This window comes from Poecilia latipinna, unplaced genomic scaffold (genome assembly GCF_001443285.1).
Source record: "Poecilia latipinna isolate Pla-1442-1.1 unplaced genomic scaffold, P_latipinna-1.0 Scaffold2261, whole genome shotgun sequence".
NCBI lineage: Eukaryota > Metazoa > Chordata > Actinopteri > Cyprinodontiformes > Poeciliidae > Poecilia > Poecilia latipinna.
In genome coordinates this window covers 87837-100950 of record NW_015114877.1, presented here as the reverse complement: position 1 = coordinate 100950, position 13114 = coordinate 87837, and the positions used below count along the sequence as shown (strand labels likewise).

At 36.8% G+C, this 13114-nt stretch overlaps 1 protein-coding gene across 1 annotated transcript in view; it reads left to right on the top strand.

Moving 5' to 3' along the window:
• Nucleotides 1–1345: 1345 nt before the first annotated feature.
• LOC106937005 (complement C3-like) overlaps nt 1346–13114 on the top strand; it is a 24506-nt gene continuing 12737 nt past the window's right edge. The window contains exons 1-22 of the mRNA XM_015018292.1: nt 1346–1508; nt 2593–2796; nt 2902–3016; nt 3103–3191; nt 5004–5143; nt 5378–5596; nt 5739–5802; nt 5881–5970; nt 6235–6441; nt 6602–6677; nt 6782–6941; nt 7051–7143; nt 7245–7395; nt 7486–7571; nt 7811–7888; nt 7988–8143; nt 8772–8834; nt 9865–9946; nt 10056–10104; nt 10369–10459; nt 10545–10634; nt 11822–11924. Of these exons, the coding sequence (XP_014873778.1) occupies nt 1361–1508; nt 2593–2796; nt 2902–3016; nt 3103–3191; nt 5004–5143; nt 5378–5596; nt 5739–5802; nt 5881–5970; nt 6235–6441; nt 6602–6677; nt 6782–6941; nt 7051–7143; nt 7245–7395; nt 7486–7571; nt 7811–7888; nt 7988–8143; nt 8772–8834; nt 9865–9946; nt 10056–10104; nt 10369–10459; nt 10545–10634; nt 11822–11924 (2554 nt within the window). The 5' untranslated portion in view covers nt 1346–1360. The remainder of the gene's footprint in view (nt 1509–2592; nt 2797–2901; nt 3017–3102; nt 3192–5003; nt 5144–5377; nt 5597–5738; nt 5803–5880; nt 5971–6234; nt 6442–6601; nt 6678–6781; nt 6942–7050; nt 7144–7244; nt 7396–7485; nt 7572–7810; nt 7889–7987; nt 8144–8771; nt 8835–9864; nt 9947–10055; nt 10105–10368; nt 10460–10544; nt 10635–11821; nt 11925–13114) is intronic.

Sequence of the window (13114 nt, the reverse complement as noted above, 5' to 3'; positions counted from 1 at the left end):
TATATATATATATATATACTGGAGCACTTGCTTGCTTCACTGGTGTTTGGTAAAGGGAGGTGTTGTGTTTTCTGTGTACCTACAGAGACGCTCAGGAGCCTTTTTGCTGTTCATTTTAGACATAACTTTTGGAAAGAGCATATAATTTTTCATTAACTGGAATGGGAGACTGATCAACTAGCTCAGTTTGTCCTGTGGATGACCGCAGGACAAACCACAGTTTGTGGATGACCGCACAAACTGTGGATGACAGTTTGTACGGTCCAGAAACTCCAGAAAGATATAGAGATTTAACTTTCAAATGGAATTTATGGAAAATGTAAAGTTCACATTACATTGATGTATTATGGAAATAGAGCATTTAAGTAGAAGTATGGAATAGTGATTTTTCTCTGCTGAAAATGATGGGCCAACTTGTCTCCAATGCAACATAGTTATTTTTGCAAAAATGGCAAACAACCCCACAGAAAACAGCACATTACAGAAGCTCCATAAAGTACTGACCAAGTTCTTCAGTAACACAGCACACTTGTACTGTAAAACCCAATAATGAAACAGTTAAACTTAAATAATTTCCTGTTATAACCAATTACATACTTTTACACACTAGTCTAAAATGGTCAACTTCACAAATCAACAGCTTTGTGAAGAAAAACAGGGTCACAACTTAGTGTTCCTAAGAAACATTGATCCTAAACACACTTTAAATTTGGTTTTTCAAAATGTATTGAAGAAGCTGGCTTGTTTAATAAAAGGGCATCATCACAGGGCTAACAGCCAAACATGTTGTAAAATTATTAAGTGTAAATATTTTTAATATTTGAATAACCTCTCCTTTGCTCAGATTTGGGATGTGGTTGAGCAGTACGACACAGGCTGCAGTCCAGGTGGTGGGAGCAATAGCAGGAATGTGTTCTTTGATGCTGGACTGTTGTTTAAGACCAACACAGCTTTTGAGACACCCTACAGGACAGGTGGTTGTCATCATGATCCCAAGGTGTTGGAGTAGAAACTAAAAACCCAACTTGGCAACAAGACTTATTTTGTTCCTCGGTCTCCCTTCCTTTATATATGTGCTCATATTTTTATTTTTTACTACAGACTCAGACTTTATATAGCCGTTTCTCTCATAGATGAAGCACTTAAAGGAGCTATTAACAACATAACATCTAAAAAACCCATTTATTTTCTAAAAGCAGTGTTTCAACTGTTAAAATGAGAAGATTTTTAAAATCAATGTATTGAAAATAATTTGCAAGCAGCTTGTTTAGAACAACTGTGCTTAGGCAAACGTTAGATAAGTCAGACGCATAACAAGATGTAGTTTTAAAGATGCCTTATTACTAAATCCTTGTTTTAAATGTATTATGTTGCATACACTGTGCAGAATAGTTTTGTCCTTTTTTTGTTTAACAGCAAATTTTATCTTGCAATTACAGATTTAAAATGTGAGTCTCATCACCGGCAGAAACGAGCTACCACCATTTCAGAAGTCATAAACAAGTTGGGTAAGTTGTAGCTATTATTCCCTCCTCATTTTAGGTCTACTGAAAATTATGCTCTGCATATGTTTCTTTCGGTTTAAAATAATAGACAAATAGAAGAAAAAAGTATAAAATTTTGAAACTACACAGATAACGGCAACAACTTCCTCATCAAATTTGTACACATGAAGACTTTTATTGAGGACCGGATGGTGCATGGTGCTTCTGCCATGCCTGCAAGGTCCATTGTCCCACTTATCAAGACCATACTGATTTGTGGTGTTACATGTTAGGCAGGAGAGTGGGAGTCCCCCAGGAGGCTCCACAACTGGTGCCCTCTTGTTCCTGGTCAAGAGGGGATTGGGACTCACAACACAGTGACTGCCACTCTAAGTGAGGGTAGTCTGGAGGAATCTGGGTTAGCCAAGCAAAGCAATCCTTCTGACAAAAACTTAAGACACAGAGACTTGCAGAACCAGCCAGGATTGTAGGCGCCATGCGAGCCCCCAGCAGGGCAGCCAGTCTCCAAACCACAAACCTCCAATGTCTACCTGGGCAAAACCTAAGTTCCTCAACCCAACCACATCCATACATGCCTACTTACCTACCTAATTAACTGTCTTCCTTTCGAAAGATGAATTAGTTGCTTAAAATTTCAGGTTATCTTTTGCAAATTTTATTCTCCATTTACATCTTTTGTAACCTTTTAAAAGACATCTTTCCCTTTTTCAATTACAATTTTAAACTTGCCAGTGTTTGGATCGTTTTGGATTTCACTTTACGCAATGTCTTATCCATGATGACATAATGCATTAGTGTATCTGATCTTGTTTCTATTTGGGATGATGGATCAGATTATTAGTTAGTAGAAGAAATGAGAGTCAGGCTCAGTAGATTTTTGTCTCATTTGTGAACATCTGATTAAAGTTTGATCTGAAGAACAGTCTGTATTTTAAATTATGGTGCACATTAGATTGATCATGATTGTCCTATTATCATGAAAAACATGAAGCATTTTTATGTATTGTTGTGTTTTGTTGTTTTGTTTTGTACATTTTATTATGTTTTCTCCATATTTTCTTCCCATTAAATCTCATTTTCCCAACAGTAAACACATATAATCAAACTGAAAAGTTGAAAAGAGAGTGCTGTCTGGATGGCATGAAGGACATCCCTGTTGCATACACATGTGAGAGGCGGAGCAATTACATTTTGGACGGCCCAGATTGTGTTACAGCTTTCTTGCACTGTTGTAATGAGATACAAAAAGAGCACGCTAAGCGAAGAGAAGAAATACTTCATTTGGCCCGTAGTAAGTGGGAAAGGGTTTGGGTGGGTTTGTTTTAGTCATAATATTGTTATATTATGCCCACAGCCTCTCAATAACCATTTCACCAGTGCATATTTTTGTGTTTAGGTGAGGTGGATGATTATTACATGAGTAACAAAATAACAACACGAAGCAAATTCCCTGAAAGCTGGCTTTGGTATGATATCACATTACCTGGATGCCCTGGGCAAGATCCAAACTGGTGAGAGAACCACCAAAAAAACATACGCAAGAACAGAAAGTTCCACATCAATGTTTATTAAAGGGATTTCTGTGTTTTTATTCCAGTGGCAGCACAGTCTTTAAGAAAAAATATGCATTGCCTGACTCTATCACCACATGGCAGCTGACTGGAATTAGTTTGTCAAACACTCACGGTGAGAACCTGAGCTGGGTTTTTTTTTTTCCCAATACATATATATTTATCTTTTGCTTTTTTTTTCAGAACCTTAGTTCATTTAAATATTTATTTTATATGACTGAACTGAATTTGATCAATTTCATTAATCTGTTTGTTTCATCCAGGTTCAATATTAACAAAACAAGTCAAATTCTAGATATTTCATTCTTATCACTGGATGCTGTAAATCTCCATATTTAATTTTTCCTTCATTTACTTTAGATCAGTTTGAATATTTTAATACCAATTTCAATGTGCATGTTGTTCTGTAGAATAATTATGTGGTCAGTATAGAACCAAATTCACGTTTGAGTCTTAAAGTTTAGATACAAATTTATTTTTGTGTAGGGAATTATGAAACCCTACACAGGTTCGACACTTGAGGTCCACAAAAAATGGATAGAAAAAAATGATCAAAAAAACATGTAGGCAATGCTAATACATTAACACACATAGCTGGAATCTACTAAAGCTTTAAAAGCAGTAAAGTTTTACCACTTACAGCAGTGGTCTCCAAACTTTTTCCTGTGAGGGCCACATAACTTTTCCCTTCTCTGGTGGGGGGCCGGAAATTGTTGAAGGGGGGAGTGGGTGCGTTTCTTGATTGATTTTTACCAAGAAAGCACATGGGCAAAAACCATAAGTGAAACGGTCACTGGGACTAACTACTATATATTCCATTCAGGGAATGTATCTATAATATATTAATTTCTCCTATGTTAACATAAAGGCTTGTTTTGAAGTATAAGTTGCTACTTACAGGCATTGCTTCGAAGAATTCAACCTGGAATGCGGCGTTCATAACAGACACGTGTGTTGATCTGCTCTACCGCTAGCAACTGATTAAATAACATAAAGTCAAGCAGTTCCCCAAAAGTCCAACAGATGGCAGCAATGCGCCATGCAAAACAAAACACCCACAGTTTACAGGACACACTTCCTGCTAAAGAAGTGGTTGAAGAAAAATCCACATATAAACCGGAAAATACAATAAGTGAAAAAAAAATCTGAATGCTCTCTGGTATTGTTCGGGGCCGGAAAAAATGAGGAGGCGGGCCATAGTTTGGGGACCCCTGACTTACAGCAATAGTACGCAACTTTAATAAAAATAATTTTTATATGTTTCACTATGTTGTGACAATAAAGTATAAGACAGATAATCTGAAAAAATTGTGCTACTCTGAAAAATACACTGTTATGTCAGAAAAAGCTAATTAGTGCCATAAGGAGGGTCTTACCGCTGTCAATCATCCTGGCGACCCTCCCCCTTGCTCTCTGCTATGCTACTCTCTGTTGAGAGGCCACTGATGATGGTGGATTAACAGTTTTCCTGTAATATAAGTTGTTTCTTTGCCATTGGCACATTAAGCAGCAAATACACAATTTGCATGATTGAAAGCTCTTAGAGACTCCTCCTGGCTTCTGGTTGTTTCTGACCAGGAGCAGTGCACCTCTGCAGATGGCTGTAGGACCACTGGGAGGATGAGAAGCTTGATTTTTATTATTATTATTATTATTATTATTATTATTATTATTATTATTATTATTATTATTATTATTATTATTCACAGATTATCTGTCTCATACCATACTGTCACGGCATAGGGAGATATGTAATAAATATGAAAAAAACATAGTTGTTATAAAAGTTACATAATGAGGGTTTAACTAAATATTTTATTCATGTGCTAAATTAATTCTTCAGTATACAGGTTGCTGTACAATTTTCCATTCATATATTGTTTTTATCATTTTTTTTTCCAAATTTGTCCTCCTTTCTGTTTTTAAGGTATCTGTGTGGCAGAGCCATTAGAGGTCATTGTTAAAAAACCTTTCTTCATTGACCTCAGGCTACCGTACTCTGCTGTCCATGGAGAACAACTTGAAATTAAAGCAATTTTACATAACTACCATGATGATCCCGTCAGTGTGAGTATGTCTTGAACTTTACAGCCTGAACACCTCTATTTTAGTCAGAGCTACAAAGGACACGGTGAAAAGATGTATGAACTGAACATCAAATATGTCATCAAAATACCTATTTGACAGGATAATCTTAGTTTATTTCAAAGATTATTTACAATATACCATAGCAACTGCAAAATACTGTACTGAAAACAGTATTACATTTTTGTTACTTTTGTTCTTGTTGTTTCTTTTAAGGTACGTGTGGACCTCCTTGAAGAAAAAGATGTGTGTAGCGCAGCCTATAAGCGGCAAAGGTTTCAGCAGCAAGTTAGAGTTGGGGCCCAAACTACACGTGCTGTACCATTCATTATTATCCCAATGAAGGAAGGGGAAGTCAAAATTACGGTTAAAGCAGCTGTTATAGATTCAGACATAAACCTCTCAGACGGAATTGAGAGAAAATTGCGGGTTGTGGTAAGTGAGAAAGACTAGTGTAGTTTCTGAGTTTAGGATGCCTTATTAGAACTGTTTTTCTCAAATTCTGAAGATGTTCTGTCTCTGAAGATTTTTGTTTTTTATTCACATTGTTGTTTGGATTACTTCACTATTTTTGCAGCCTAAAGGTGTATTGAAGAAATCCGTTAGAAATGTACTACTTGCCCCTGCTGAGAAAGGTGTTGGTAAGTGTGCCCTCAAAATGAAAGCAATTTAAAAAATCTACCAAATTCCTTTAATTTAATAAATGTTTCTTTTATTAGGTGGTAGACAAGACGTAACTATAAATAGTGAGATTTCTGAAACAGAGCTTGTTCCAGGCACACCTTTGAATACACACATCTTTGTCACAGGTAAGACACCGTAAACAGGAAGAAAAATACAAAGAAAGTTACACAGTATTTAAGCACAAAGTGATCCACATGGGATAACAGTATTTTTACATTGAAATATTAGCTAAACATTTTTATTATTGGTTTACCTGCAAAGCTCATATTCCACCTTTGTCTGAGCCGCCTGCAGTGTGTGCTTAATGCTTTTAGGAGGGCAAGTCAGCTTAATTTTGTTTTATTTCTAAATAATTTAAGAATGTTTGTGAACCTCTCCTGCTCACAAAGGACGGGAACAGATGAGTTCACTATTGGAGAATGCTATTAGTGGAAAATCCATGGGAACACTGATCAAAGCACCTGGAGGCTGTGGAGAGCAGAACATGATCACCATGACCCTGCCGGTCATTGCTACGTTGTATCTAGACAAAACCAACCAATGGGAAGCTGTAGGCTTTCAGAAACGAACGGAAGCTCTCGAACACATCAAAATTGGTACGCTCATCAATTATATCTTTCTGTGAACATCAGAATGAAGAAATATACAGATATTTACAGAACCATCACTTAACCACTAATAGTGACTTTGTAGATTTAATAGCTGATGAAGATTTAATACCTGTCATCAAATATTTAACATTTTTCTTTTATGCAGGTTACAAAAAAGAATTTGCTTACCGTAACAATGATGGCGGATTTGCTCTATTTCCTTATTTTTCAAGTGGCACTTGGTAAGGAACCTGTTTTTATAACTCACAAATGTTTGCAATTATTGGTTTTGTACTAATTGGTTTTGAATATAAAATAAACCTGCTGTGTTCTTGACACTTTTTAGGTTGACTGCCTATGTTGCCAAGGTCTTTGCTATTGCCCATGGTCTTGTGGAAGTGGACAAAAACGTAATCTGCGGGGCTATTCAATTTCTTATTCTCAAATCAAAGAACTCTGCTGGAATGTTTAAGGAGGATGGATATATGTACCATTTTGAAATGATTGTAAGTTTTTTGATTTAGTTAAAGTAGTCCTTAAATCTTGTATGAAGCAAAAAACAGAGAAATCAACCAAATTAATACATATCTGTATTATACCTGTTCTCGTCTGTAGGGTGATGTGGCTGGTAGAGATTCACATGCCTCCATGAAAGCTTTTTGCCTGATTGCCATGCAAGAGTCCCGATCAATATGTTCTGACATTCAAGTAGCTACCTCGCCACAATTATTTATAGCACAATATGGCAATGCAATCAAGAAACTAAGGCTGAAAGTACAACATCACATTTTATTCTGTCTTTTTTGTAGGATCTGAATGATGTTATTTACCAATCAGTAACTTACCTGGAACAACATCTTCCTCAACTAACCAACCCCTATGCTGTTGCAATAACGTCATATGCTTTGGCGAATGAAAATAAGCTGAACAAAGATATTCTCTACCAGTATGCTGCTCCAGGTAGTGCTAACCAAACATCGGCTTATTTTATGATCATTATTTATCAAGTATAGTGTAATGACTTGGGCTTTTTGGGTATTTCTTTCATAGACAAATCCCACTGGAATTCATCCACAACCCATGAAAACACACTGGAAGCGACTGCATATGCTCTTCTTGCCCTTGTCAACAACAGGGTGAGCACATCTTTACAGTGACATATGCCAGAGTGTTTGCAGAAAAGTGAATGATATACTTGAGTTGCTAAAACTATTTACTTATCATCTTCCTGTGTGACCCTAGAGCTTTAGTAACTTTATTAGTGAGGCCATCGCTCTTTCAGTCATGTAGTGGTTGTAATATCCAATACAGTAACATAGTTATTTTAGTTTTTTGTTTTTTTTAAACATTAAAGGCTTTTGTCTTTTATTCAAAGTCCTTTACAGAGGCAAAACCTATCGTAAGATGGCTCAGCCAACAGCAAAAGTCTGAAGGAGGCTATGGATCAACACAGGTAACACTGAAGTTTTCTCCATTCAACTTAAATATCTGTATTGAGTCTGGTTTGTTAGCATGGTGGTCATCTGTTGGTAACATGGCCCTGATTCTCCAGGCCACAATTATGGTATACCAGGCTGTAGCAGAGTACTGGGCAAACGCTGAAGAACCTAAATATGATCTGAATGTGGACATTACCTTACCAGGCAGGTCAAATCTTCTCAAGTATAATTTCTTCCAAGGAAGTCAATATGCAACAAAATCCAACAAGGTAGGAATATGTTCATATTTTCAAGTATATGTTTGTGTATCACAGTGCTGGGGAGAAATCTTGGCCCATTCCTTTTGACAACATTGTTTCAGTTCATTTTGTTTTACAAACATATGTTTATGCACAACTGATTTGCTCCCTTTCTATGAGATTATGTCCCTTCTGTGATTTTTAGGATCTCTAAGTGTGTTTGGATTTCTTGGTGTTTAGAAAATGCATGGTTTATGTATCACCTGAAAATGGCAGCTTGACTCAATTCATTTGCTTGTTACATGGAATAAGCAAGAAGTTTAGCAGTGAACAGTCATTCAATTCAGTACTTTTGCAAGGCAATGTGTGAGATAAAGACTGTTGCAGCTTTTAACTCTGCATTTACGTAAGCTGTTATGAAAGGGTTTTGTTTTTTTTTGGTCCATCCTCATTGTTTTTTTGTTGTTTTTTTCATATTACTGTACATGCATATTTATATTTCTTGTGTTGGTTCAATTAATTGTGCTTCAGCAGCTAAAACCAAAGCTTCAGTTATGACATGTATTTCAGTATAATCGTTGCTTTCTAAAGGTTTTAATGATTACCAGCATTGTAATGGGATGTATTCAATGTTAACTATTATTTGCCCACTTGACAGTTTCTAGGCATAAACAAGGATGTAAAAGTTACAGCCACAGGAACAGGGGAAGCTACTTTGAAGGTAAACATGAAGTTGGTCCATTTCTATTTTTAATTATTCAAATGTTTTGCTGAATACGTAGACAGCATAAGAGGGCGTTTTAAGAAGAAAACAGATCTGACCTTCTAATTGTGTCTGGGATATTCTCTTTGCACACTTCTTGCCCCTTAATCAAATAATAGCTCTAGCTGACCATGCACACCCCTTTTATGTCACAGAATACACATATCCTGATTGCTATGCTTTCTTGAATAAGATAATGGTTTCACTCTTTTTCAGCAGGCTCTCCAGTTCTTAATTCAACAGGGCACATAAGGAATGTAGGATGTAAATCAGCAGCAAATGCATGATTAGTTTCAACGCAAAGCAAAAATACCTGAGCAATACTTCTGAAACTGTGTTGAACTTATGTCAGGAGGAACTGGGGCAGTTTTGAAGGCAAAAAGAAGTCCAACTCTGTATGAGAGCGTTGTAACTCAGAAAGTAGCCAGTGAGTGTCCCAAGTTATGCTATACAGAGTTTAATTATTCGGATTGAATTAGTGAAAAATAACATCTTCAGTGACATTCTATTTTTAACATTTTATTGAGATACAACTGTATTCACATCTAACTGAATATGTAAATATTTTTTGCTTGAAGGCTTTGAAATGCCACCACATCTTATCCAATTGATTTTCTAAACACACAATCACCCACGCACCAGTCGACCAGATTTAAAGTGCCCGAGATAAAACAGAGCACCAGTCGGGATATTGGTGTTGCTGAATCAAAACCAAGGAGGAATTCAACAACTTCGACTCATTCAATTACTGAAACATTCATATTGTTCTGCTTTTAAAGAGCTTTTGACTTATGAAGTTTATAAGTCAAAAGCTATGTAATATATCATAGCTATATATATAGCTATGATATTTAAAGCTACATAATTATATGTTACATAGCTATATATAACAATATGTCAAGAAAACAGACGTTACCTAATGACAATATTTATCAAATGTTTATTTATCATTTACCTAAACTTATTTTAAAAATAATTTGTCCTATAGATGGTATCATTCTATTACGCAATGCCTAAAGAAGATGTAAATGACTGCACAATGTTCAACCTGACTGTGGAGCTTACAGCAGGTAAATTATTTATGCTTGATTTTCTGGTTTTGTGGTGAAGGGCGTTTTGTTGAGTTGTCTATATTGTTTTTAGAGCAAACCAATATTTATTCCATATTTACTCTTTCAGAACCGAGCAATAATGAGAAGAGCTCATACAGGCTGACGCTAGAATTTTTGTGAGTAGAACCTGAAACCGTTGCTAACCAGGGTTAAAATCATGCTTTTTGTCATAAACACTAAAGTCGCATTTGTTCGATGTCTATTTTCTTTAAAAGCACTTTGTTTAAATGTCCCTGGATGGATTTTTTTTTTTTACAAGAGTAATGAACACTGTTTGATTTCTAAAATCATGTTCATTTCAGGATGCTATCCAGAGACGTAGATGTTATTTTTCTGAAAAAAAGTTTAAAGTGGTGTGTTTTTATTTTTCACTTATGCAGCTTTAAGAGCAGAGAACGCAATGCAACAATGTCTATTTTGGATATCGGTTTGCCAACTGGGTTCAATTTTGATAAAGAAGACCTGGACAAAGTATGAGCTTATATGCACACAAACATAGTCATGGTATTTTACAGTAAATTTATTTCTTTTCATGATGTAATCTTTGTGTGTATAGATGTCAAAAGGACCCTCACGCCTTTTTTCAAAGTATGAGATTGACAAAATTTTGACAGATAAAGGCTCACTGATCATTTACCTCGACAGGGTAAGTTACACTTTTGTCTTTTACTTTGTATAAGAGAGTGGTTAAACTAGATTTTAAAGATTGAACTAGAACACTAATCAGTTGTCTATAATCTCACCTAACTTATCACATATTCCTCAAAGTAAATCATGAAGTGACTTTGCTATTAAAAACTCATTCTGCATCCTCCAGTTAGACTTGAACAAGTTTTTGGCTGTATTTGTTTTTGTATAATCATATAAAGGGTGTTGACCTTCCTGAGATCTGTGAAAGTATTTCTAATTTGATTTCTGATTTGGTCACTTGAGTAAAAATATCCACGCTAAGACTCAAGGTGCTGTCACACACTTTCTTATGGTTCCCTGAATCTTGACATGCCAAAGAACACATTTTATCTGGGCATATACTTGAGGAAGAGAATGACATTTTCAGTCAAGTCTTGTCACATACGACATATTTGCTTCAGCTACGATTCACCCTTGTTTTTCATTGTGCATGTGTGTTGGGAATGAAGGGAGCATAATTAACAGAATTGCACTGCATCAGGATAGAAAGTCACTTTTGTGGATTTTTTCTTCTAAAATTTCTGGCTGACCACTAGGGGCTGATAGTTGACAATGCTTTACACTTAATCTATGAGTACCAGCAAATGGTCAACAAACATATATAAATTATACAGACTAACAGCCACCTCAAGGAACTGGGATGGGTCAATTTCACTGGATAAAACATCTGCATATCACAGCCTTGCATAAAAATATTATTATTTAATTAAAATGTGAGGTACTGTACTGTGTCTCCAATCCTTATCGTTTGTGATATGGACATTTTTAGCATGCAACCAAAAATGTGAAGCTGTCTGCCTTATGTCAAATACGTCATTTGTCATTTAACTATTATTAGCTACATTTTCCATCTTGGCAAATGTAGCTCAAAGGTTTTTGCTAACATTGTTATCGAGTTTACAGAGCTTTTAATAAAGATGCCTGCACAGAGTTTCGGATGTTTGTAGTAGAGTCTGTTGAAAGTAGTTCAAAAAGAGACTTAGGCATTCACATTGAGGAGGAATTTTCAACAAAACCTTAATTGCCCAAAATGGGATTCTTGTTGGACAAAATGGCAAATTCTACATGGTTTTATTAATTCCTCTTGCACTTACCATGAATCTAACTCCACAGCTTTACCTTTGTTGGCTAAATCCTCCACAGGTTTCTAACACACAGCCAGAGATGATCTCTTTCAGGATCCATCAGGAGGTCAAAGTGGGCATGTTGCAGCCAGCTGCTGTGTCTATCTATGAATACTATGACAGTGAGTCCCTGAGACATAAAAACATATGCAGACACTCATGTCTGTGTTCCTTTTCTAAACAGCTGTTCGGTGGTGTTTCAGTACCATAATATCTTAGCTAAGTTTCTCCTTGTCATTGCTAACCCAACAGTAGAGCCAGGAATGAAAATCGGCATTTGTGTTCACTTTATATATATATATATATATATCAGTGTTGTAGTACTCGAGATTGGTCTTGGTCTCGAGACCATTTTTTGATGGTCTCGGGCGCTGAGGACTCAACATTTCATTTCAAAGACCAGTCGAGACCGCAACTGTGAAAATATTACTAAACATACAGCATACTGTCCAGTTTATTTAACATATTTGCTTTCAGTGGATGCAAAACGCACCGATTAAAATCCAACCAATAACGTCCCTGCCAGCATGCCTAAGTGGGCCCCATTTGGGGAAAAGGAGGGCAGACCATATTTTGTCCCATATGGGTTTGTCACGGGTTCCACGATGGCCCCACATGTGTTTGCCACAGCACACATGGGCCCTATATGGTGGTGGCCCACATGGGTTTGTCCATGTAGGGCCCGTGTGGGCTGTGGCCCTACATGGGCAAACACATCTGGGGCCATCGTGGAACCCGTGGACAAACCCATATGGGACCCATATATCAGCCCTCCTTTCCCCCACATGGGTCCCACCTAGGCATGCTGGCATAAGCTTTTTTGCATAAGGTATCTTATACGACTTGACAAGAATTATGCAGATGGTGAATTTGCCCAAAGAGTGAATACCAGTGTTGTAGTACTCGAGATCGGTCTTGGTCTCGTGACCGGTCTCGAGACCATTCCGCATTTGGTCTCGGTCTTGTCTCGGTCTCGGGGGCTGAGGACTCGGCATTTTATTTCAAGACCAGTCAAGACCGCAACTGTGAAAATATCACTAAACGTACAGCATACTGTCCACTTTATTTGTTAATATCTTTGTTTTCACTGGATGCAAAACATACCAATTAAAATCCAACCAATAACGTGTTTCTGTTACTAACCCATTGCCCCCCACCTTTCACTCGCACGCAGCGCTCTGAGATATGCGTAGTTGTTTTCTCTGAGCGGCAGAAGATGTCTGTCTAATAGTCAGTAATAGAATAGCGCTGCATAACTCATAAGAAATCCGATGACCACAGCTAACTCAGCAGTGCTTCGCTTTTACAGACG